This window comes from Rutilus rutilus (genome assembly GCF_951802725.1).
Source record: "Rutilus rutilus genome assembly, chromosome: 4".
Classification (NCBI taxonomy): Eukaryota; Metazoa; Chordata; class Actinopteri; order Cypriniformes; family Leuciscidae; genus Rutilus; species Rutilus rutilus.
The window spans coordinates 17,260,196-17,287,261 of NC_140212.1; the positions used below are offsets into that span (position 1 = coordinate 17,260,196).

General features: G+C 36.0%; 1 protein-coding gene across 2 annotated transcripts in view; it reads right to left on the reverse strand.

The window, feature by feature from the left end:
- magi2a (membrane associated guanylate kinase, WW and PDZ domain containing 2a) overlaps positions 1–27,066 on the reverse strand; it is a 250,463-nt gene that overhangs the window by 89,726 nt on the left and 133,671 nt on the right. For both annotated transcript variants that reach the window (XM_084408381.1, XM_084408380.1), the window contains exon 3: positions 6,556–6,675. In XM_084408381.1, the coding sequence (XP_084264507.1) occupies positions 6,556–6,675 (120 nt within the window). The remainder of the gene's footprint in view (positions 1–6,555; positions 6,676–27,066) is intronic.

A 27,066-nucleotide genomic window follows, 5' to 3' on the forward strand; every position in this document is an offset into this window, starting at 1 on the left:
TCTGAAGCAAAGTGATGGATTTTTGCAAGAAAAAAAAATCCATATTCAAAACTTATTGAACTAAAATAACTAGCTTCCGGCAGACGACCTATGCAAGTCGACTTACGTCAAAAGAGTAACCCCTGATCCGATGTATGATGTACTGTAGGATCAGGGTTTGAAATGAACTTTTTCACTCACCAGCCAATTTGCTACATTTTTAAAGGAGCTGTATGTAAGAAATGTATTTCAATTAATCATAAAATGGCCCTGATATGTCACTAGACATTAAGAAATCATGTTCATTTCAAATACTTATATCACTGACAACAGTAGTCCGGCCAGGATATTGTCATTTAAAAGTGAAGTTGCAGCCCTCAACTGATGTTGATGTTGTCATGTTGTGTTTTGGCCTGAAGCGCCACCCTCCACCTATATACTAATCACGAAGACAGTAGTGTTTCGGCATCCGGGTTGCCAGCTCAGCTCTAGTTACCACAGCTGCAGCTACAAACGTTCCTGCTGGATCCTGCAGCCTATCTGGCAACCTCGAGTCAGGGGGGAGGGGGAGGGGATACACCGCTCTACAGTCATTTGAAAGTGATCGCAGTACCAGTTTTGGCCACCATCGTACATACGGCTCCTTTTAGTTATCGGCAATTCAAAACTTCTACCAGCCAAAACAAAATAATCAGAAATAAACCAGATTATCAATGTCACAAGCTAAGATTTAAATATAGCCAATTTATTATTAAATCTGATTCTGAATTATTGTATTGCTTTCAGCTTTATGACAGTCAATCACTGTTCGTGATCACTGTACCATTCAAATAAAATAAAATAAAAATAAAAATAAAGATACAATTCTCTGTGACTTCTCTTATAATTGCCTTGAGTTTACCTGCATGTAGACGCAAGGGCGCTTTTTGCCCAAAAGTCTTCGACATGCGGCATTTATGAGAACGGGTTAGAAAAAGTGGCCTCTTAATTGTCTCCTATAGGACTCCAGCGGAGCAAACCAGACAGGAAACACCGTGCTATGGACATCTCGATAGACGGAGAGTAGTGCCGCCAGTATGCATACAGTATGTGACCCTGGATCACAAAACCAGTCACGTCGCACGGGTATATTTGTGGCAATAGCCAACAAAACATTGTGTGGGTCAAAATTATCGATTTTTCTTCTCTGCCAAAAATCATTAGGATATTAAGTAAAGATCATGTTACATGAAGATATTTTGTAAATTTCCTACCATAATTATGTAAAACATTTATTTTTGTCAGTAAATGCAGCACAATTGGAAACATAAATGGACAATTTTAAAGGTTTTAAAGATTTTTTTGCACCCTCAGATTCCAGATTTTCAAATATATGTATACATCTCACCCATGTGTCTGGTTTTGTGGTCCAGGGTCACATATGATCATAGAAAAAAATGTGTTCAAATTTTAAAGACGTTTTGCTAACGTAGTTTGAGGATCCTTTTAGCAAAAGGTCTCTGATAGTGATGCCATGCAAACAAATAGGGCTGGGCAAACAATTCAAGCTTATCTTCTCTTATATTGAAATCCTCTGACATCTCTCTTTAAAAATTCTCGTTTTAGACTTCTAATTTGTGACCGGTGTTTTGTTTTGCTCTATCCTCTGCGCTTTCGTCAATACATCATGCGTCATGTCAGAGGTCACTCTTTCGCCGTAAATCGATGCGTACGGCCGTCTGTCGAAAGCTAGTTTTAGATGATAAAGTTTTAAATATGGATGGATGCGCTTTTTGGGGCTTCGAAATCTCCAAAGAGAAATCTTGAAAGAGCCAGGATATTTTTTAATAAAACTCATATTGTGTTCGTCTGAAAGAAGAAAGTCATATACACCTGGGATGGCTTGAGGGTGAGTAAACCATGTGGTAATTCAAGTTTTAAAAATAAAATAAAAATATGTCTATGATATGAACTCGGTGTGTCATGTGTTTGTAATAACTGTGTTTTTTGCATTGCTCGGTCAGTGAAAACCATGTCTCTGCAAATAAACCAAAAGTCCGACACCTGTACAATCACACACAAACGATCAGTGTGTGAGGGAGTGCTGTTCTATGTTTACAGACTCAGTAATAGTGCCATGGCTCCCCTGGGATGAACAGGCTCTTGAGGAGAGCAGGGCATCTGGTTGAGTGTGCCTTCAATTCTCCCCGGGTCACTACCTGACATGATGCTACAGCGCACAACAGCTGTAACTCATAAAAATGGATTAAAAATAAATAAATAAAACAGAATAAAGCATAAATGAATACAAATGTAAGTGTTTCTTTGTAGCTAAGTTTATCAGGTCTGAAATACTTGCTTCTGATTTATTTATTTAATTATTTTTGGACAACTAAACAACTACACTTTAACTGTCCAACTTCTTGCATGACGGTGCTAATTTCACATCTCTTATGTCTTTCCACAACCTCTTTCTTTAATATTAATATTTTAAATGCAATATTTCATGTCCATTTTGTATGACTCATTATTATTGTGATAATGACCAGCTGACTGTAGTCTTAAATACAAATTCTATTCTTTCATTTTATTATAATAAAGTAATGAAAAAGAAGAAATATAAATACATTTCTATGTTAATATAGGTGTTTCCTCTTTTCTTTTCATTTATTTCATAAAAAAAAATACGGTAACACTTTACTTGAAGGGGTGTGCATAAGACTGACATGACACCGTCATAATCATGACATGACATGTCATGAATATGAAGGAGGTTTTATGCATGTTTATGACAACTGTCATTAAGTGTCATTCGCAAATATGACATTGTGTGAGATGTCTTTGTTATGGCAACTTGACATTACTAAGACAACACAACCTGTCATAAATATGTCATAAACATGACATAGCGGATTAATTATCAAACTTAAGAAACCACTTAGCTTTATGGGTTAACATTTCATTAAACTGTCATGTGGTTGGTTTTGACATTGGCTGTCATGAAGCCATTATAACATTTTAATGACAAATTAAATTTGTACCACTGTAGTTGAGGTCAAGAAAAACATTCATGACACAGTTATAATGGCCTCATGACAGCCATTGTCAAAACCAATCATCTGACAGTTTAATTAAATGTTAACCCATAAAGCTAAGTGGTTTCTTAAGTTTGATAATTAATCTGCTATGTCATGTTTATGACATATTTATGACAATTTATGTTGTCTTGGTAATGTCAAGTTGTCATGACAAAGACACTGACAGGTTATGATGTATTGGTTTATGTCAAGTTGTCATAACAAAGACATCTCAAACAATGTCATACAGTGCTATGCATAAGTTTAGACACCCATGCTAAAGTTGACTAAAAAGAGGAATAAAAAATCTTATTTTGGAAATTGAACTTAATGCCTTAATTAAAAAAATTAGGAAAAATCCAACCTTTAAGGACACCAATTTTCTTTGTGAATGAATAATGTATCATAAATAAATAAATGTTCTTCCTTAAAATACAGGGTGCATAAGTTTGGACACCCCTATGTTAAATTCCCATAGAGGCAGGCAGATTTTTATTTAAGTATTTTTTTTAATGTTTTGTTTAGGATACTATGCATCCTGATAAAGTTCCCTTGGCCTTTGGAATTAAAATAGCCCCACATCATCACATAGCCTTCACCATACCTAGAGATTGGCATGGGGTACTTTCCATAAGATCATCTCTCAATGCAAATCAAACTAGCTTTTAGGCTAACTGAAATAAAATCATGCCAATCTCTAGGTATGGTGAAGGCTATGTGATGATGTGGGGCTATTTTAATTCCAAAGGCCAAGGGAACTTTGTCAAGATGCATAGTATCCTAAAAAAAAAAAAAAAAAAAAAAAAACTTAAAAATAAAAATCTGCCCAACTCTATGGGAATTTAACATAGGGGTGTACTCACTTATGCACCATGTATTTTAAGGAAGAACATTTATTTATTTACGATACATTATTCATTCACAAAGAAAATTGGTGTCCTTAAAGGTTGGATTTTTCCTATTTTTTTTAATTAAGGCATTACGTTCAGTTTCCAAAAGATGATTTTTTATTCCTCTTTTTAGTCAACTTTAGTATGGGTGTCTAAACTTATGCATAGCACTGTATTTGCATAAAAAATGTCATAATTGGGCGAATGACACTTGCATAAGACCTCCTTCATATTTATGACATCTGCCATGTCATGATTATGAAGGTGTCATGTCAGTCTTATGCACACCCCTTCAAGTAAAGTGTTACCAAAAATACAGTAAAATATTATTACAATTTAAAATAGCTGTTTTATATTTTAATATATTTTAAATATATTCTTGCTGAACAGAAGTTTTTTTTTCTTTTTTCGTTTGAACAATAGTATATATACATTTAATTGTTTAATCCTTGACACAGAACCAGACTTTGAAATTTTAACAGATTTTAATATAAAGAAAGTTTGAACCACCACAATTGTTATTGTGTGAAATGATTTATAGCGATTTTTACACAAATTTGCCCCAATAATAAGCAAAGAAGATAATCAGAGCGTGCCTGAAATAAACTATGAGCCATGCGATGTGTGAATATCACATAATATATGTGCAAATTTATGCAAAAAATTTAAAAATATTATTTATTTGTATATTTGAGTCAGTCAGGACATATATTTTTTATTTATTTAAACACTATTTAATATATTAGATTTCAAACCCCTTTGTAAACCCATCACATATTCCACTTATATACCTGACGGTTACAGTGCCAGTCACAATCTTTAAAACGTGCTGAAAATCAAAATCACCATATGAACACTAAGGAAGATTTAATGAGAAAGAAATACAGTATAAGCGAAGAGTTGATGTATTTCACATATAGAGACTCTCTTCAGTCCCTTTCAGTCACTAGTTCACAGTCAACTCAGAGGGAAAGTGTCAATGCACTAAAGGAGAGAGAGGGATATGGATATTTATTCAAGAGATGGAGTTGTTGGACTTTTGAAGTGAAGAAAGGCTAAGCTCACAAGACCCCAGATAATCAGATTCACTTTACAGTATTTTTATATCACACTGTGAATTAACTAGAGTTTCTGCCAATTAGATACTTTCCCATGGTCTGTCCTCTTTTATTCACAGAGGGTCTCGAAAAACAGAATATCACAAAACAAATTGTTAATAAAGGAGCACTGCCATCCCATAAGCTTACGAACATAAAATAGTCACTTCCAGGGAAAATGTCATACAATATAATTGGAAATAGAAGTTGTAGCCACTGGGGATGCCACTGTGGCTCATTATTAATTGTAATAAATTACTTGCGGTTTAGAGCGCACAAACAAAATGCTCTGATGAACTTCATGTTTGCTCGCAATCAGCAGCAGATCCCTTTGTCTTGGAGCGAGAGCGCGTCAAACACTTCTAGGAGGTAACAGTATAGCCAATCATTTTGATGACAGACTTTGACCAGAGCGAGATGTTATCTTTTGTTCTCTGAGATATTTATTCAGTCATATACCTTGGTTGAGGCAGAGTCAGAATTTTCTCTGAAAGTGTGTTTCCATTGCGAGTTTTTAATCTAACATGTGTTAGTCTAACAAATGTTTGTTTCAATCTATCATTTTTATGCAGCATCCCAAAACTTGGATACATGGATAGAAACCCAGCTACTGATATTTTGATCCCAGATATGGTACAGTTTCCTCCTTTAAAGGAGAACTCCGGTCAGTTTTAACATTGAGCTCATTTTTTTGTACATTTGGAGTGCTGTCAGTACAGAGAACAACGACAAATATCAGTGTTTCCTACACCGTGTTATCCTCTTTTTAAAATTTGCACCCTGTTGACTTCAATGGGGCAAGTTTTAAACCTGCTTTTAGCCTCTTAACATCCTTGATGTGTCATTACAAGTGCACAGGTCATGTGAGTGATTCCTTCTGAGTGAACGCGGGTGAATCTGACTGCAGTAGATGTGAAAGATATTAATAAAAATGATGTTTATTCAGCCAGCGCACATACCTGTATTTACATCCTGTTAAGTCCACAGTAGTCGATTGTCGAGTTCACGCGCGTGATCATAGGTACTAAACCTATGCGCGTGAACTCGACGATCGACTACTTACATGACCTGTGCACTTGTAATGACACATCAAGGATGTTAAGAGGCTAAAAGCAGCTTTAAAACTTGCCCCATTGAAGTCAACAGGGTGCACATTTTAAAAAGAGGATAACTCGGTGTAGGAAACACCGATTTTTGTCGTTGTTCTCTGTACTGACAGCACTCCAAATGTACAAAAAAATTAGCTTAATGTTAAAATTGACCGGAGTTCTCCTTTAATGAAAATCTATGGACTTTTTTAGCTGACTGTATTGCTCACCACTTAGAGAAGTAATAGCACACTTCACCTCAAGAATCTCCATGATTTGAGGTATCACTCATGTCCGTAGCACATTGAGTTATGCACCAAAGTTTAATACTTGGCTAGCAGTTGGTTAGTTAGGTTAGGGCTTGCTCAAATCCCTAATCCCAGCAATGAGATATTGGGACAGAAACTATAACCTGATATATGATTGTGCAACTCGGCCGACTTACCTTCATAAGTTCCACTTTCCAGCAAAGCTCCACTTTTCTCCAATTCCACAAACCGCTCAACGGTCACAAAGCTATAGTCTACTCCGGGAACTTCTCCTTCTCTAGGCTGCCTGGTTGTACCTACAGAGAAAAGAGAGAGGCGGGAGTTAGTTCAGGTCAGCGAGTCCCCTAAGGGTTTGAGCCATGGGCTTAATCAGCAGCTAGAAAGCTCATCCAACAACAAAAAAGAAGGTTTTCATAGCAAAGCTCAAAGTGAGCCAAACAGAACAGGTGCCCGGGTAACTGGTTCACTTAATTTTTACAGAGTGCCACATATGCTGTCTGACAGTCTGTCAGAGACACAAAAAAGAGAACAGGGAAGAAAGAAAAACAAAACTTGAGGCTTTTGAGGTTCTAAGGTGAAAATAATGATGCAACCTTGTCCATACAAAAGGAAACGTACAAGCCTTGAAAAATGTAGCTTTTCTAAAATTTTAAGAATTCATCATTATACATCACACTTCATTTTTTTGTTAACAAAAGACATGTATAATGTTACAAAAGATTTTTATTTCAAATGAATGCTGTTCAATGAACTCTTTTATTCAGCAAAAATTTCTTTCCACAAGGAAAATGGCTGCTTAAAAAATTCAGGGTTGCCATGATAAATTACATTTTAAAATGTATTAAAATAGAAACCATTATTGTAATTGTAAAAATTTTAATATTTGATTGTTGTTTTTTTACTGTATTTTTAATGCAGCTTTGGCGAGTATAAGAAACTTCTTAAAAAACAAAACTTTTGACTGGTAGTCTATGATTAGACTTTCAAAATATGGACTCAAGTCTTGTGATATTTATCACGCAGCACCACCAAAACACTGTTTGGCAGCCATTTCACTCGTTTTTGGAGAATTCTAGAAGTCTAGAATTCCTTGTGAGGCTAGAATGCTGCAAACAGCTTAAACTAGCCCAGGGTTTCAGAGTCTAGCTGCACTCTACCCCAACACACCTGCCTAGATGTTTATAGCACTCCAAAAGACATTGATCACCTGGTTAAGATGTATTTAATTTGAATTGGAGCTAAACTTCCTAGAATATTGAACCTCCAGGACAATAATTGGCAGAGCCGACGCCAGGACAAACGAACTGGGGGGCATTCATAATTCTTGAGGGGACCATTGTTTCCTGCGGAAACTAAGATCAAATGCAAATCAGATCTGAGGGGCCAATGCCCCCTTTTGCCCCCTCGTGGCGTCGGCCCTGATAACTGGCACACCTAAACTAGCCTCAGATATGCAACATCTTAGCTAGCCTTCAAGCTGGTTGTTTTAGAGGGGTTTATGTGCTTGTTAGCTACTCAGGCTAGGATACCAGCTGGCCAACCAGCTGAACTACCCCAGCTAAAAAAAAGAAATGAACACAAACAACTCCTCACCGAGTTTACAATGAGAACAGTTTAAAGTGTATGTACATGTAGCAAGGGGTTAAAATGCTAAACTGAAGTGTTAATGTATTCCTGCGTCCTGGATAGCAGAGCAGTAATTAGCCAGCGAGGAGCTCCAGAGTTTGTGCTAATTGCTGCTAGCTGAGAAAGCACTGGGGTATTTCTAAACTCTGCATGTTAAGGCAGATCACTGTGGGAATTCCAACAGTAAACACCTGACTCCAGGGTCAATGAAATGACGTTCATTTCTTTTCCTGGATCTATTCATTTATTCAAAAACACATTAAAAATGCAGTTTAAACATAATAAGAATGTTTTAGTTTCTGAATAATTTTTTTTTTTTGATATTATGTTAGGGGCATAAAGTAAAAATAAATCAAAATAATTGTCAGGGTTGTGCAATATCATGTTATCATATTGAATAAAAAAAGCTCATTCAAATAATGAAGTTTTTGATAGGAAAACCGCATGTAAAATTTGGCATATGCTTTATTAAAAGTTCAACAAGTATCTGAAATATCAAATAAATTAACCTTTTTATGACAAGGTAATGTTCAGGCTGTAAAATGCCACATGGTGTGATTCATGGAGTAAGAAAGTAAGAAAAGAATGTCATTGCATTTTGTTATGGTAACCCCATATCATTAGATAACTTTTGGAAAACGATACAAAAGTTTTTCAAAACCATATGAAACCAATAAGAACACTAAGAGTATAATTCAAAAAATTAAAAGATATTTAATTTTGAACCCTTCAAAACCTTGTTATAAACTGTGAACCCCTTCTTATAAACTGAAGTACCACACAAACAATATTAGAAGCAAACAACAGACATTTCCTTTCCCCTGTACTGGTCCAAATACTGGCTGATGTGAAACGGTTGCACTCTCATCCATTACCTGACCTACTAACTGCCGGTTCACGGCAATCAAAATTCAACTAAGCCAGTTTAAAAACCACATCTGACAGCAGAGATTCGCACTCCCCTGAGACGGTGGCATCAAAGGGTTGTGGAAAATACCAACCAGAGCCCTACACAGTCATCAAGTTGTGACCAGTGTATGAAACTCACATCATCTCTCATCATCTATCAGTCAATAGCTACACAATGACAAGCCCCAGAGCCTGGTGTCTTTCCACCCTGAAAGCCTATCATTCAGAGTTATGATGGGCATGCTAATGACAGTTCACAGGAAATAGGGGCAAATGAAACGTCTCCAGTCTTGCGACCTGTGTCTACGCCTCAGAAGACAGCGCAAGACGTCATGCCTCATCGCGACAACTAGAATATCTCATAATACCGCCGACTACCCAAGCGTGTAATAACATAATGAAAAGAAAATGAATCCACTACGACCATTAAATCGCTTGCCAACATCTTCTTAAAGCTCAATTTGTTGATAAATCATACTTTAAATGAGAATTGCAAATTGCTGGAAGATGGATCGATCAGTGATTTATTCTCGAGAGTGGCAGTTACTTTGGCAGAAAGGCTTTGTTGACAAGATGCGCATCAATCTGTTTTTTCTTGAGCCGACACAAACTGTAGCTAGATGCTAACTGAAAACACAACACTTCTCACTCTCTTTCCAGAGAATGGCAGACATCGTTGGTGACTGGCTGTGACTATCATGTCGCAAAGACACTTTAAAATCAATTTTGGTCTATTTTGAATGGAGAAGAGAGTCATTTACAACATCTAGCATTAGAGAATAACGTGGATATGCTAAGTAGCGAAACACTGTGGTCTCATTCACGGACCATGCGCATGTACAAGTGTGTGTGATATCTGTGTATGAACAAATCATAATGATTCAATAACTTTCATACTATTTTTTAGTACAACAAAAAATGTAGGAACAACTGAAACCATGCATACATCACATACTCTTGGTAGCCTTGGAATTTTATACATAGCAGGGGCGGTTTAGTATATAAACCACTTGTTTTTCTAAAGTAACACTGTCCAACAGCAACACCAGCAGGTAACGCATCTCTCTTGCCTCCCCTGAGCCCATTTTAAAGCTTGCAGCGGGTTTGGTGGGGGTAATTGAGAATGAATGGGGGAAAGGGTTAGATTGGATATGATTGGTTAGTGCGATAAAACCTGACTCTTGTTTTCATGCATGTTCGTGAATCGGTCTGAATGAACAACATTATGGCGTTAATGGGAAGACTAATTACAAACTAAGCAAACAACTCAGCCACTTACTGTAGATACCACCGTTTTATGTCACATTAAAATCAAACATGAAAATTGCCTAAAAACACAATGGCTGTGTTTTTTTTTTTTTTTGAGTAAGCAATCAGACATAGCTGCCAACTTTTGAGTTTCGCTTAGAGTGAGATTTATGGCGGCGGGCGGGGTGTTAGGGGGGATTGGGGGGATGTAAAAAAAAATATTGCATCACAATAAGTGTATTGTGATTGTCAAAACATTTTAGTAACTAAACTGAATTTTATTAGGTTTAGTGACAACATGTTACAATGTTTACACGGTAAGCTATATGCTTTTTTATTATTTAAATTCAATTCAATTATTGTGGTTTGATTTAATATTGACTCATTTGGATAAATATCAGGTAGGCTACACAAGATAGGCATTAATTTTTCTCAAGAAAAAAACAACTCACCTAATGCTGTAAACATACAGAGAGCACTATCAGCTGGCAGTATTAGCCTATTTAAGGTTAAAAATAACTCAAATAAATATAATGCGTTTTTTATTATAATAACAACTTTATTGAATGATATAAAATAGCATTATTATAAAGTAAAAATATAATAAATATGTAATATAATACACATTTAGCAAAATATTGCTCTTTTTTTCAAGCCAACTAACGTGCTATAGCCTATATTATGGTCATCAAATGGCTTTCCTGAGGTAAAGTTGTGTGACATAATTGTTCTCCAGCTGTTTTATTGACCCCTTTGTTTGATTTATTGGTCGATATTATGTATGAGGAATATACATTTGGTAAGTTGTACTGTATCTTTCAACAGTGTTCGTGTTTATTTACTATTAGCTAGAGATGATCGGGTCACGTGCCGCTAGGGATCTGTCGCGTCACATTTACAAGCCCCAAAACGGTATTTATTTGGTTTGAATTTCGTAATAAAAGTGACAGTTTTATATCATAAGTAACCCGCTCTGTCTAGTCTGTCGGTCTCCGTGTCCTCTTTGCTTCGCGATTTTTCTGTGCGTGAGAAAATGGATGTGTGGCGTGAGAGCGTGTGAAAAGTGTCAATTGCGTGTGAATGCGTGAGAGTTGGCAGCTCTGCAATCAATTTGGTGAAACAAAAGGTACATTTGTGACCAATGTTAACCGAGCTTGATGAAAATAAGTTGACTATTAAAAACAGCTGAACATCAGTTCACAAAAAAAATATATTGTTTAAATAGTTACTGTTTTTGGTTATTATTTTGGAATAGATGCAGACATTACATAGTTAATATAAAAATTCTAAATATAATGGTATGTGGTTTCTCTTTTTTTATGTAATGTAATGAACACCACTGATACATAGATATTTAATCTTAAATACATTTCATAAGAAAAGAGTATGCCTTTAGAGCAGGGGTCTCCAACCTTTTTTCATTTGAGAGCTACTTTTTAAAAATGAAAGTGGCCGAGAGCTACTCATGTAATACAGTACTTCAATATCTTAAATAATGTCTCATAACTCTCATATTAACAACTATCCAAACTGTTTTAGACCTAAAATTGTTTTTGTAGGCCTATATATGACACCCTTAAATGTCAGAGAAAAGAACAGAATCAGAGATAGAAAATTGTACTTTACATATTATACTGTAAAAACAGATAATTATAGCTGATTTTCTAGTGCATGATAACTAGAGACGAAATGGCATGAAAATTTCATTTCATGATTATAGTGACCAAAATGATCACGGTTATCACAGAATCCTGTTCAAAAAGTACTAATACTACACAATAAAATCAATTCACCAAGTTTTATGTCGAAAACCAGCAAATAACAAATAAACTTAGCATCAATATGCACTTTTTGTTTACATAAACATTAAAATAATAACATTAAAAATGATGGCCAGATTTTAAAGGAGTGTCTTGCAACATGTTATCTACTAACATGTACAAGTTCAAATAAAGTTTTGACAAAAAAGTTTTTATAAAAAGATAAACCACGCATATTTCAGCATTTAAATCAGTTTTATAAAAAGAATGAGTCAAAAAAGATAAATTAATGACATTTACAATGCACATTAGCTTATCTTTTATTATTAATAGTAAAATTCGGTCCGATTTTCCGTGGCGTCTGTCGTTGCTACAGTATGCAACCATGCACTGCGCTCTCCACAACGACAAAGAAGTTTTAATAGCTAATGGATTTCCACCTATGGAAGCTTGTTTCCGCCACTGAATAAAACATTTTAAAAGATAATTGCGACTTTTTATCTCACAATTGCGAGTTTACATCTCGCAATTCTGACTTTATTTCTCAGAATTGCGAGATATAAAGTCAGAATTGCGTGAAATAAAGTCAGAATTCTGAGATATAAAGTCAGAATTGCGAGATATAAAGTCGCAATTGCGTCTTATAAAGTCAGAATTCTGACTTTTTTTCTCGCAATTGCGACTTTATATCACGCAATTCTGACTTTATAACACATAATTGCGAGTTTATATCTCGCAATTCTGACATCTTTTCTCAGAATTGTGAGATATAAAGTCCAATTCTAAGGGGAAAAAAAATACGGACTTTTTTTTTTTTTTTTTTACCTTAGAATAGTTTATATCTCACAATTCTGACTTTATAACACGCAATTGCGACTTTATATCATGCAATTCTGACTTTATATCTCCCAATTGCGTGATATAAAGTCAGAATTCTGAGATATAAAGTCAGAATTGCGTGATATAAAGTCGCAATTGCTAGAAAAAAAGTCAGAATTCTGACTTTATAACACGCAATTGTGACTTTATTTCACGCAATTCTGACTTTATATCTCGCAATTCTGACTTTAAAACACGCAATTGCGACTTTATTTCACGCAATTCTGACTTTATATCTCGCAATTCTGAGAAATAAAGTCAGAATTGCGAGATGTAAACTCGCAATTGTGAGATAAAAAGTCGCAATTATCTTTTATTTTTTTTATTTTGTGGCGGAAACAAGCTTCCATATCCACCACTGAAAAATGCTTTTAAAAGATTTATTTATGGAGAAGAAAAAAAACACCCGTAGTGTTTGGGTGCACCCCCATCCTTCATGTTGACTCGCTGCACCTGGAAAAAATGAGCGCGTCGCTTCAATTATTTGAAATAACGAACTTGAGCGCGCAAAAGACGCGATATGTGAACGGCCCTTGGCGAGCTACCTCCCATCAGGCCACGAGCTACTGGTAGCTCGCGAGCGACGTGTTGGAGACCCCTGCTTTAGAGAGTGTTGTACGTCTGATGAGAATTGCTGTGTGGAAAGCCCTTATATGTAGATGGTTTGGGCAAATTTTACGCCACTTGCTAACCTTGTGCATGTAGTCGCTCACTTAGCTAAGGCTATTTATGTAAAAACTGTGCAAACTCACATTCGCATCCACAGAAATATGTATTCATACTTGAGTAAAAATGATAGGAACAGTACCCTTTGAAAAGGTTACCTATCTCTAAATGGTGCATATTAGTACCTAAATGGTACCTTTTGAAAGGGTACCACCCCAGTGACAGACTTTGTACCTTTTTTTTCTAAGAGTGTCTATGCTAATTCCAAAGTGGACCTTTGATGCAGGGCAGGACAATTAGCCATATAATGCTATCCAGTGGTTGCTTTTCATGATAACAATACTTTCAAATGAGAGGAATTGATTACACTTTAGAATGTAATTCATTTAGCACCAGTTCTGAGGTGTTACCTCATAATACTGAAATTCTGGGTCATCTCATATTTGTTAACTCTAGCTGTGTGTTAATTGCTGCGTAATGAACAGTGTCATGGATTTCTTTCCCTAAACCTAACTATCTGGGGCGTCTGCACTCGACACCCTACTGATCTTAATATCTGTGGCGTCTCCACTCGACACCAATACCTTAAACTCTCTCTGGCGTCTACACTCGACACCAATACCTTAACTCTCTGGCTCTTGCGTCTTCAGTCGACAAATGGCCGAGTTTCTAAATAACTTGTTTCCCTAAACTAGCTTCCTGCGCAGGAATAAATCGACAAACAGATCTGCAAATGTCCTTTAAATGCTTTAATCACGGCCAGGAGATCTTCCCGAGCAGTTCTCAGGGAATCTCTCCCAAGAAGCAAGGCCGGAGGATCTCAGACAAATTCCATTGAGAATCCCACCGAAAAACACATATACAACAGTTTTTATAGTATAGAGGTATGACATAAATGTCAGGCTGCATTACATAATATCCCCACTATTTGATTGGTTCTTCATATGCAAACCCCTCTGTTACTAGGTAAAGCAAACTCTGCCCTTGTGATTACTTATCACAAGGTTTTAATGATGACTTAATTTGTTCTAACAGACTGTCTAGTTTCACTTCCCATAACTATGTTATTTTTACCCATAGACACATACTCAGAGTCACAAGTCACAAGTTTTTCCAAAGAGTTTGGACACATTAAAAGCATATGAATTTTGTTCCTGTAAGAAAAACAAATGTTAGTTGATTAATTTAAGTTGATTAATTTAAATCCACCACAATTCCCCTCTCTGGCCGTACTAATACACGGCCAAATATTAAAATTAAATTATTCTATTCAATTTTTCATACTTGCATGATTTACCTGTAAACTAATTTACCTTTACCAAATCATCCCATTATAAGTCAGTGACTTTAATACCACCTGATATCTCTAATCATACCATGTTCCATCTTTTACTTTATAATACCTGTCAAATATTCCTTCAATCAGCATTCCAAGTTGTAATTAAAATACCACCTGTTTCCAATATTACCACATCACATACCATCTTCCACATACACATACCATCTTCTACATAAACATACCATCTTCAGTAACAACTAAACATACCATAGTACATTGCCTTTAAACTTTAGTAGACCTTGAGTCAAGTTTAAGTATCATCTTTCTCTGGATTTTGACTCTCATTGATCTATTAGGCCTTTAACAGGCTGATACTGCTGATAAACCATTTTTCTTGTTAGCTTTTAATTCAAGCAGGCGATTGTTTTACTTAGTAAGATCTATTTAAGCATCTGTGTAATAAAATCTAACCAAAAACATCTATAATCTTTTCATTTTTATCCTTAACACAAATATCAATAATTATATTATTTTGTTTCAAACAATGTCATTATTTTAAAATTAACTCTCACCCAGCTGTTGCCATGATAACAGCTTTAGCTGCTGATATGCCATTTAATCTTTAATTACCTATCCTAAAATCCTATTTTTCCAGAATTAACTGATGGACATAACATGTCCTGCCTCTATTTGTTTGCAATGCAGAATAGTTCATAATGGATCCATTGATCCAGATCATTAAATCTGTAACTTCATTCTAAATTAAGAAAGCTTTTTAGAATTTTGCTTTATGAGCAAATATTCTATTTCACTGAAATGTCTAAACTGTTTAGATTCATTTCAGTTTAAATTTAACATGTTTGTGTTACATTGTTCTTGGTCTTGGTTTTAACTTTGTGATACATATATATATATATATTTTTAACACGTTGAAGACCTTTCTCAACAAAACAAATCCATATTTCATTTCTGGAAGCCGGGCTAAATAAGCAAGCACTGTTACTGTATTCCTAGATAGACTAGACCGCAGTCACCTCTCAGATATCAAATACAGACATTAGACAATACATGAAAGGAACATTTCAATAATCACACTGGTAACTTCTCTAACTAATAATAATCCAGAAATTAAATATGTTTCCCAAAATCAATCTCCTTTTGAAAGTTTTTCTTTTGCTATTGTAGCAAATGGAAACACCTAAAGTATATTTAATGTAGTCATTAATTAATCGCTATAGAAGTTTACCCTATTATCTATTCGGACCTAGTCCGGCAAAGTAACTTATCACCCATTCTCTCTTATTAGAGAACAACTATTACACTATTCTTCAAAAGTAGTCCCTAGATTATTTATTATCTTTACAGTAATGTACCTATTTAGAGTCCCTATACTCTACAGAATTAAGAGATTTTCCTCTTTCCAATTTAAGACTACCTGAAATATTCAAATTAATCAGTAATTGTTCAAATCATGAGATCTAAATTCTCAGTCCTACAGTATAGTTTGATTGAAACAAATACAACATCAATAAACATCACACAAAATTAATTATTACAGTATTCTAAGCTTAAACCATTAGTTGGTCCACATTTTTCTCCAGATGTGTTGATCATCTCGTTGCCCCATGGACGTTCCATCTTCACCTTGATAACTCTTTGCGAATTGTCGCAAGGTCTTTCCACCGTCGGTAGAGGAGGCCAGTTACTAGCACTGCCTGTTTTCCTCTACTTGACGCCGTGCATTGTCGTTGGTGTTGACGTTGGCGTTGGTGTGTGTGGTTGCTGAGGGCTGGTTGGCGTTTGGCTCAGGCTGGTTGGTGTAGTTTAAGGTGAGAAGCTTGGATGGAGGTGTCACACACTGCAACCTTGCTGATAGTTGCAAGATTCTCCCTCAGAACACAACCGCAGTCCACTGGACCTTGTTTGTGGAGTGAACCATAAGAACAACCTGTGAATGGAGACCTTAAGTATTTTTGTTAATTACAACATGTATCATGTTGCCTGCTCGTCTGGCCGGTCGTCCTTTTTTGATGAGACCTGTAAAATTTCATGTTAAACAGTAACAAGACAATATTTTATACATTTGGAACAGAATCAGTTCTGTTCGATGAGATCCATCATGACATCCTGTAAAAAAGGAAAAAGTTAAGTATGGGGTGGACAGGGCAAACTTGCTTGCTCTCTGCCTTCCCAAAGTTATACGCTGCGCATGTGTGTGTGGCATTGTTTCTTTTCTGCCACAACAATAAACCCAGCTTAGGCTAGTTAGCCAAAATCATCCATGGTCGTTGTTCTGTTGGCCATATTTTCTTCCCTGTGGGTCATATGTTACCATGTGTGTCATATTTTAACCTGTGTATCATATTTACCCTGTGGGGTCATATTTTAACCTGTGGGCATAATTTACCCTTTGCGCATAATTTACCCTTTGCGCATAATTTACCCTGTGGGCCCACTTTATAAATTTAGATACAGCTGTTTTGATTGACAATTTATTTGTCTCCGTGTTACTCAGAACACCATCTTTCACACACTCACTTTCACACACTTTCACACACCCCTCTCTGGCCAGAGATTCATACATTCTCGTCTGCCATAGCAGTTTATGAACTGAATGGGGAACATATATTTATTAGGAGTGGAATACCACCAAATCTGAACGGTAACAAAGTTCGACGACGACAGAAACTACTGAACGTAAACACACTGTGGCATTCCCCTTGCAACAGTGTCTGAACGTTAGGATATCAATTTTCAATTGTCCGATGCAGTCGCCATGTGATTGAGTTTACACAGTGGACGTAAACCTAGCTTTTCAAAAATCAAATAGATTAAACACTTTTAATAATAATAATGTATAGACCTACAGTTGCAGTTGAGAGAATCAGTTCTAATTTCTCAAATGCAATTTGTCATTCTTTGCACAATTTCAATTTTTCAACTTTTTGTTGTTGCTCACAAGCTATTTAAAAGAAGATTTAGAAACCTTCACATAATCTTTGGTCCATGGACAAAAAGAAAATAACATTTCCATCTCGTACCCCTGATGATGACAGCATGTGAATTCAAAAGTCTATAATTAGAAAACATTGTTTCTATTGAATCTAGAGATTATCTTTAAATGAAATGGAGTGACCAATTGTTGCTAGTCATAATTTCTCTTTAGACGCCTTGTGGCCTAGATTATATTTTTCTTTTCCATAGAATTCTGCAATGTCAATAACCTATTAATGCTTTTACATAAACCTCACTGCCATGTCCAGATTGGAGAGTCATGCTCTCACTTCTGCTATTGAACTTCTTGCAGTAGGGCTGTTAATGTTACCTATTGAAAGCAGATTCAAAGAGTTAGTTGAAGAAATATGAAGAATATGAAGAAATATGAAGAATTGCTGAAACCAGTGGATAATCAAAAACAATCAAGTTAAACAATAACTACATTTGAAACGGTCTCTGTAGTGATCATTGAAAATGCAGCACCTAGCCCACAAGGCTGATTGTCTTTCTGTGTGGATTGTCATTCAGTTGAACTGTCCATTCTGACCCCCCTCAGAAGTGTCAACTTCCTCTTTCAGGAGGGGAGCTGCAGGCCCCACTTCCTCTTTTTTTTTTTCTGCAGTCATCCCATTTTTCACGGCAGCTGAAATCTTGAACCCTCAGAGAACCGCAAAAATAAAATTAAACAGTTTAATTTCCAAAAGTCTCTTCTGGTTTACAACACAGCAATTCTTCAATTTATTAAAAAGCTTAGTCCTTCATTGCGGAAAAAAGCAAGCACTTCTTCTTTGCAAAGACGCAGGAAAAAGCAGGAAAACTTCTCTAATTATAACAGTGTAATGTAAACAAAAATAATTCTTTCTTTTCTCTTTTACAAGAAACCAAAATAAAATGACTCTAAGATGTCAGTTATGTGCATGTTCAAATCACAATTTCTATTTAAAGTTGGTCACCCAATCTCATTCTCATACTATGCACAATGCACAAAAATGATCTCAGTTAAACATAAACCATTGACTCTCAGGTTCTCCGCAATGGATCAGTTTCTTCACACTGTCTCCCACAAGGGATAACGGGATACAAATTCTAGACACCTTCATATAGAAAGTATATTATTTAAACACGTGCATTTACAGTTTCTCTCAGTCCTTCCAACAAATTGCAAATGCTTTTGGACATGCATCAATTGGTTTCATACAACTCTCTGCTGTTTTATAACATTATCATTTGCTTATGTCATGTCAGTCAAAATTAACTATACTTGTGAATGCTGAATAGTCATTCCATATAAAACTAATAGTCCTCATTTCATTGCTTGAGTCATTACATGCAAAAATGTTGAAAAAGCTCTACCCAAAGGGAGTTTATGTTTGTTGTAAATAAGGGTGTATTTGTTCTTTTGCTCAATGCTGTGAACAAATTAGAATTGCAAAGAGCATATGCAGTAAAAATGTGAAACATACATATATTCAGTGTCTTGTACTCAGTTACCTCACTAAATACAGCATTGTGTAACTTTACTGTATTTTTCAAATGGCTGTGCAAATAGTATATAGTGCTGTCTTGAGCATTTTCAGGTAGTGTCACCAAGATCTGACTTTTTTGCATTGGAAAACATTTACAGAGTAAACTGTCATAATGAAAACATGACAAAGCCATTTGATTATCTTGTTCATAAACGATGGTGTCAGGACTTTTTATCTTGATGACACTGACACTTTCATTGACATGAATACTTGCTTTTGAGGAATGAGCTATCCATTTTGAGCAAGTGACACGCTTTTGCAGGTTATCATCTAGGTTTTGCAGTTTGTACTAATTGTTTTGAGAATTGCATTAACTGTGGCGCAAATGCAAATAGCGATGCGAGAAACGCACCAAAGCGACCGAGAAAAACCGCAATATCTTACTATTTTTTCATCACTTTAAGAGCCCCTATTGCTCAGTTTTATATATCTTATCTACATAAATACATAATTAAAGTCTAACCCATAAAAGTTTCTTTATGATTCAAAATTTCCTAATTATCACAGAATGGTTCTTCCTATTATTATGATTTATAATTTTAACAATTTCTGCAATGTTTAATTGATTTCAAAATGTAAAAATTCATAAATCTCAGGATAAAAATATTCTATTTATCTTGTTTCCACATTTCTTTCTTTATCTATATCTTTCTTTATTAACCTTTATTTAATTCAGTCAAAATCAAAGTCTTTTTCAAACAAAACTTCAAACAAAAAGCAAGTTTCAGTACTGCAGCATCTCGGGGTATTTTCCCCCCCGGATCTGATTTCCATGACAAGTTGCTTTGCAGAAGTTTTATTGACAGCTTTTTTGAAGCACTCTTAATACAAAAAAACAAAATACTCAACATATACCTTGGTTGCATTTAACCATAATCATTGCTCATTGCCCTTAATAGACAAGGTAAGAAACATTTTTTAAATTACTTAAATCTTTTAGATGTGATTACCAGTTTTCTTCAAATTTTTCACTTAACAGAAAAGCCAAAATTTTATTAAACCTTTTAATTAATTTAGAAGCATTTCAAAGGAAAAGTGCTGAGGTCTGTTTGTCCTACCTTAATACTTTAGGTCCTTTTAGCCCGACTGGAATGGTTCCCTCTGTCGAAGAGGGTTCTGCAGTCTGGCAGAGTGAAGACAACGTGGTTCCTCACTCCCATCCGCCCGACAGAGGGACCATTCCGAGGACTCCTGGATCTGGCTCGCCAAAATGTCATGGATTTCTTTCCCTAAACCTAACTATCTGGGGCGTCTGCACTCGACACCCTACTGATCTTAATATCTGTGGCGTCTCCACTCGACACCAATACCTTAAACTCTCTCTGGCGTCTACACTCGACACCAATACCTTAACTCTCTGGCTCTTGCGTCTTCAGTCGACAAATGGCCGAGTTTCTAAATAACTTGTTTCCCTAAACTAGCTTCCTGCGCAGGAATAAATCGACAAACAGATCTGCAAATGTCCTTTAAATGCTTTAATCACGGCCAGGAGATCTTCCCGAGCAGTTCTCAGGGAATCTCTCCCAAGAAGCAAGGCCGGAGGATCTCAGACAAATTCCATTGAGAATCCCACCGAAAAACACATATACAACAGTTTTTATAGTATAGAGGTATGACATAAATGTCAGGCTGCATTACATAATATCCCCACTATTTGATTGGTTCTTCATATGCAAACCCCTCTGTTACTAGGTAAAGCAAACTCTGCCCTTGTGATTACTTATCACAAGGTTTTAATGATGACTTAATTTGTTCTAACAGACTGTCTAGTTTCACTTCCCATAACTATGTTATTTTTACCCATAGACACATACTCAGAGTCACAAGTCACAAGTTTTTCCAAAGAGTTTGGACACATTAAAAGCATATGAATTTTGTTCCTGTAAGAAAAACAAATGTTAGTTGATTAATTTAAGTTGATTAATTTAAATCCACCACAACAGTTAATGCTGTTCTAGCTGTATACTTTTGTCATGCTAATAATTTGAGTTGCTATCTGATTTCAGCATTTTCACATGACCCGTGTCAAGGCTTCAACACACTTGCATCATGGAAGGAGGCTAGGTAGGCAGAAAGTAGAAAACACAATGTAAACATGCTATCAACATTGAGCCATGCAACTCAAAATCTCTAGCATCGTGTGCTACCTAATTATTACATAAATTGCCTAGTAACGCTTCACTCCATAGAGTTCGGCGCACTGGGAAATGTAATAGACAGATAATAACAGACATATATCATGGGATTGGAAAAACAATGCAAAATCCTAATACACTACTGATACATTACTGTATTTATTTAATTGAGTTTATTGAGCTTCTCTCAAGAGTGTTTTTAACCAATTTACATCTAATTCAACTACAGTCGGGAAGCGCTTTCCAGTTTACCAACCTCTAGAGGAAGAGAAAAAAGTGATTCTTTCCACATGAGCAATCCTGGGCTGCAGCAATCTGCAAAAAGGCACACAGCTTTTCAGTGCGGCAGGCGGCTAGTTATTTGTCCTCACTATCGCCCACTTCGAAGTGGCACCATCTTCCTGTGTACAAAATGTACCTTTATACAGAATCTCCTGCTGAGAAGAAGGGGAGAGGAAAATACTATCTGGAAATAGTGTCTTTGCACATTTGCCCAAGCAAGGTAGAAAAACGAAGAGAGGCGTGAAGGATTTGGGCTTGCAGTTTCTTTGAAAACATGGCGTGTGGGCTATGATCTGGCATACTGTAGGTTTGCAGCCTCATCAGTCATGTAGCAAGAACAGTATGTGCTTCGTATAGGCTAAAAGTTATATTATCCATAAACAACTAGTGCTCCCCAAAAGACTGTAATCTCAGTTAATGTTAAATGAGGTGCAACAAATGCTCCTTTTGAAACAAGCAAAACCTATGAGAAAAATAATATACGGTTAAACTCAATTCATTTGAGGCATTTCAGTCTAGTTTAAAGATCCATGATAATCTAGATGGTACTAAAGGCTAGATATATATATATATATTTTTTACCAAGGGTTTTCTGCTCAACCCATTTTATATATAATTACAGTAGATGCATTTTAATACGTAATAGTTTTAATACAGGCTTTTTGCAGTGTATTAAAAATTGGTCAATCTGTAACAATATTCCGAATAAAGCATGTCTTGGTCTTTTGAGGTTCAACTATAACCATAAAAGTTAAAAAATTAAAACATTTTTTTCAACATGATATCTAAATAGATTTCAATATACAATTTCTGACAAAGATATCTGAAATTAAATATATTATATACAGTTTGCTTATCAACTAAATGTATTCAGAGAGATTTGTAGATATGCTTCAAAGATTCATGGGCCAAGAAAACCAACAATGAGCATTCACTAAATGCAAAAAAAAAAGTAAATAATTTACAATAGTATTGGGCCTATTATTGACCCTTGAGGCACACCGGTGGTTTTGTTTTCAATGAAGCAAGTAAATACAAACACATCAGTTCAAGGATGTGAGAGCACTGTGCTTCATAATGATTGAAAGAATTCTGAAAGAAAAATAAAGGATAAGATTTATTTATGAAGGACTTTTTTTTGCAATATATTAATTACTGCACCTATCGCAAAACAGCTACCCTTGACTTCCTAAGTCATTTTCACCATTTTAATTCACAGAGATAATAGAAAGCACATGAAATAGCAAGAAGAAAAGAGAATTAAACTTGCAATGCCTTCATGAGCACCACAGCGCAATGTGACGAAGCATGTGAGCTTACTGCTAGGCCACAGCTCCAGTGTGGAGAAGTAATTTAACAACATTAAAATGGAACTAGGTTGAATTGTGGGTTGGGGGCAAACAAACAATGTTTAATGCAGACGAACATGTGCAGAGCATGTGCCGTGTTTCCATTTGAGAAAAGATATGAGATGCTTAGCTAGAAATCCATCACTTCTGGTGTTTATTCTGTTGTCTTGTGCATGTGATTATCTTGCTATGATCCAAGAGGATTACTGTTACTGTGTTAGTAGGCACCAAGCCATGCGAGAAGCCTGTACAGTCTTTGAGCTTGTTCTTCTGAAGAGCTGGTGTAGAATGGGGTTAGTGCAGCTTTCTGTGGCATGCTTCTGTTCTGTGGCTGGGTGCTATGAATCATCTTTGCAACCAAACCAAGGTCAGGATAGAGCACTAACCAAACTCAAAGGATGCCTCCGGACACTTCCTAATGCCTGCAATATGGACCCTGTCTCGTTTCCTTGAACTTGATTCCTAAGTCTCACTGTCTGGTCTTGTACTGCTGGGAGATACAAGATTACCGTCACTTGATCTAAGGACCAGGCACTGCGATGTGACAGACTCTAAAGAAAGACTTTAGGCAACTCCTGTCCTGGCCCTCAAAGTCATGGCACATACAGTTACCGTCCGAAAACATTAAGGAAAATCAGCCTTATAGCTGCCAAGGGTCCCAATCCTGACCATGCATGAAAGCATCACTGCAAGTAATCCCTTGCAGAGAATGTGGCTTGTGATGAGAAAAGACGGTGACCTACTTCTTCTTCCTCCTGTTTATGAGACAATATGACAACATTGCACTGTGATTCATCAGGGGAAATTACAGCTTGTTATTTAATGCTTTGCAAAAGGAACTGGCAATTGCAATCCGCAACCACCAACCCATTTACTGTGGAAAAGCAGCATTATTCTGGCAAGATTATGAGATATGGGATGTAATGGACTGTGGTGGTCGGATAAAGTGGAACAGCCAGGGAGAAAAAACTGGAGGAAGTGAGGAGCAGGCAATGGAGATGTTGGAGCAATGGAAAAGAAGCAGGAGACTGATGAGGAGGCATGGAAGGAGGAGTCATCATAGACATGCTCCCAATGCAGAGATTTATCCAAAAGGTGGGCAGCAACAAAATGCTGCCTTCTAAGATGGCTAATTTAATTAAAATAATATATATATAAACAGATAAAATAAAATCTATTTTTCTAATCAGTATTTTAGTCTTGTTTCCCCATACGTATCTGAACATTATTAAAACAAGCCTTGAGAAGCTGATTTATAAAAAGAAAGACAAATTGGAAAATGTCATTTTTAAGCATAAACTTCAAATTTAATTTGATGTGTTTAAAATAAGAAGAAATTTGCTAATGGGGAAGATAAATTATTCCAATGATTCCAATGATAATGATTCTCTGAAAACAATACGTAAAATATTTAGCAATTTGCTTCTCAAATAAATGTATCTTATTTTACATATTTGTTTGTTTGTTTATTTATTAAACTGGAAAACAAAACTAAGACACTATAGCATTTAAAGGGGTGATGAACTGAGAAATCAAAGTTTCCTTGAGCTTTTGACATATAAGAGATCATCATACTATAATAATATCCTGTAAGTTTCAGAACTGAAAACTACCTTGTTAGTCCAATAAAAGCTTTTATAGACATCAGGCTCAGCAAACGACTCGTTTTTCAAAGTGGGGAACTATGACGTCAAAGAGGATAAAACACCGCCTCCACAAAAGAAGATCAACGCCTACTTCAACACGGCCTGTTTAGCCCCGCCCACCGATTCGCCCTAACATGCTAAATAACATTCATGATAATTGCTACCGGATCGAGCTACTTACAAGCAATAAACATGCTGTTTACTAAATATTGTGCAGTGCCTGGTTGTGGAAGAAGACAGTCTGCATAAGCTTCCTTCGGATTCCAGCATGGTTAAACTTTATTAAATCAGTCACAATTTCCCGACACGGATCTGCCAGCAACATGTAAGTAACCATGTGTATTCTATAATGCCTGATCTGCGATCAGTGATTTCGGTGTAATTATTCAAGTTCAGATATTTCTCTTAAAATCGTTCAATACTGTTTATGCATCAGTGACTAAACGATCAACTTCACATAATTTCTCGTAGTATTATGAAAATAATCTTTTTTTAAACTGTTATTAAATTATATAGCCTACAGAAAGCGATCAAAGAACGATCCCTTTCGCCCAAGCTGTCAATCAAACAGCACAGCGCGAGCCGCGAGAGCTTATCTGGACACTTACCAAACTCGTGATGAAATAATGACACTATTACACTACACAACGAAGCTCTTACTGTGTACTCACATCGTGTTTGCATTGTGATTTGGTGTAAGCATTTGTGAGAGTGCAAAATTGCGTTGCAATGATAAGATCTTTATTCACGCGATCAACAGACTGTCTGTCATCTGCTCAGTCAGTGCTCGTCATGCTGCAACCTTTCATGCGATGTAATAGATTTAAATATAATGCTTTAAACGATACTTTTCACGATTTGTTAATCTCGATAGCTGTAATAGTAAAAACGTAGTAAAAGTTTTCGAGAGAGTTCCTGTAATACTAGCTATTTCATATGCAAGCATGTCAGCCAATCACAGCAGTGGGCGTTTGCACTGCAGTCTCACAGCAGACACGCCCCTTAAAACAGAGCGTTCAAATCTGAGGCAGAAATCAGGCTTGGAAAAATGGCTTTTATTTATAAATTATGACAATTTTTTATGTAAAAATCATACTAACATTATAAGGGCACCCCAGGCAACATTATAAAATAATAAAACAATCCAGTTCATGACCCCTTTAAAAGTTTTGGATCAGTAAGACTTTGTCATGTACTGGATTGACTTGATAATCCAGATTCAAGAGGCTTGATGCAGATGAATGATGAAATCACATTTAATAAAAACACTAAGGAAAATAAAGAGAACCACAAGAGAATAGAGGATGACTGAGGGTTTAAATACACTGGATAACAAGGGGCTGATGATAGACAAGTGAAGTTGATTAGTTGACATGTTGATTAACCAGAGTATCTATGGAAACTAGCAGGACAATGGAAACACAGGAAACAGAAACTAAAAAAACAGGAACTGAACATAGACTAAATAGACAGGCACAACAAGACTAAATAATACCAAAATAAGAGTCCATGATAACAAAAGCACAGAGAATCATGACAACTTTGACACTTAAAAATGAAGAAAAATGGCAGTAAAGACATTTGTTATAAAATATTTATATTTGTAATAAATTCTGTTAATCAAAGAATCATTCAAAATGATTCCATAATTTATTAAGCTGCACAACCATTTTCAACTAATAATAATACTAAAAAGAAATGTTTCTATGACACTAAAGATGGGAATAATGGCAGTAGAATATTGAGTTTTGTCATTACAGAAAAAATAACGTGTAGATTATATTAAAAATAGAAAACCTAATATTAAAATGTAAAAATGGTAGTGTAAGAGTATCACATTTTACAGTGTAGAACCGTATCCTTATAGAGAATTGCAGTGAAAAAAAAAATTCTCAAATGTCATTAGCTTGTCAAGGTTTCCTGTGCACTTCACATTAGGTTTTTGATTTGTGCACCATGCCGAGTTGCTGCCTATAAATAGTATTCTAAACCAGTCACTTACAAGGTTCTGTTTCAGTTAAGATGCTGCCTTAGAGTGTAGGTGCCTATGTCGATAGTAGACAGCATAGAGGCTAACTATATTTTGGAACAGAGCTCATGAGACCTGTCATTCATAGTGATACTGATCTCATTCCAATCAGCTGAGGTAAGGTTTTCACAGTACTACCGTTCTGCCTGTCCTATTTCAATTCGTAATCCATCTGTTATCACTGTGAGAGGCCATGTCAGCAAAGTCCATTGTGTCCTTCCTAATCTGACCATTGGTCAATTAGGAAATGGCATAGTCCTTATAATGCTGTGTATGAGGCTGGATTATCCCCGGATGCCGCTAGAAATAAAAACAAGGTGTCTGGTAATATGGGACCTTTCAGAAGCAAAGTGAAA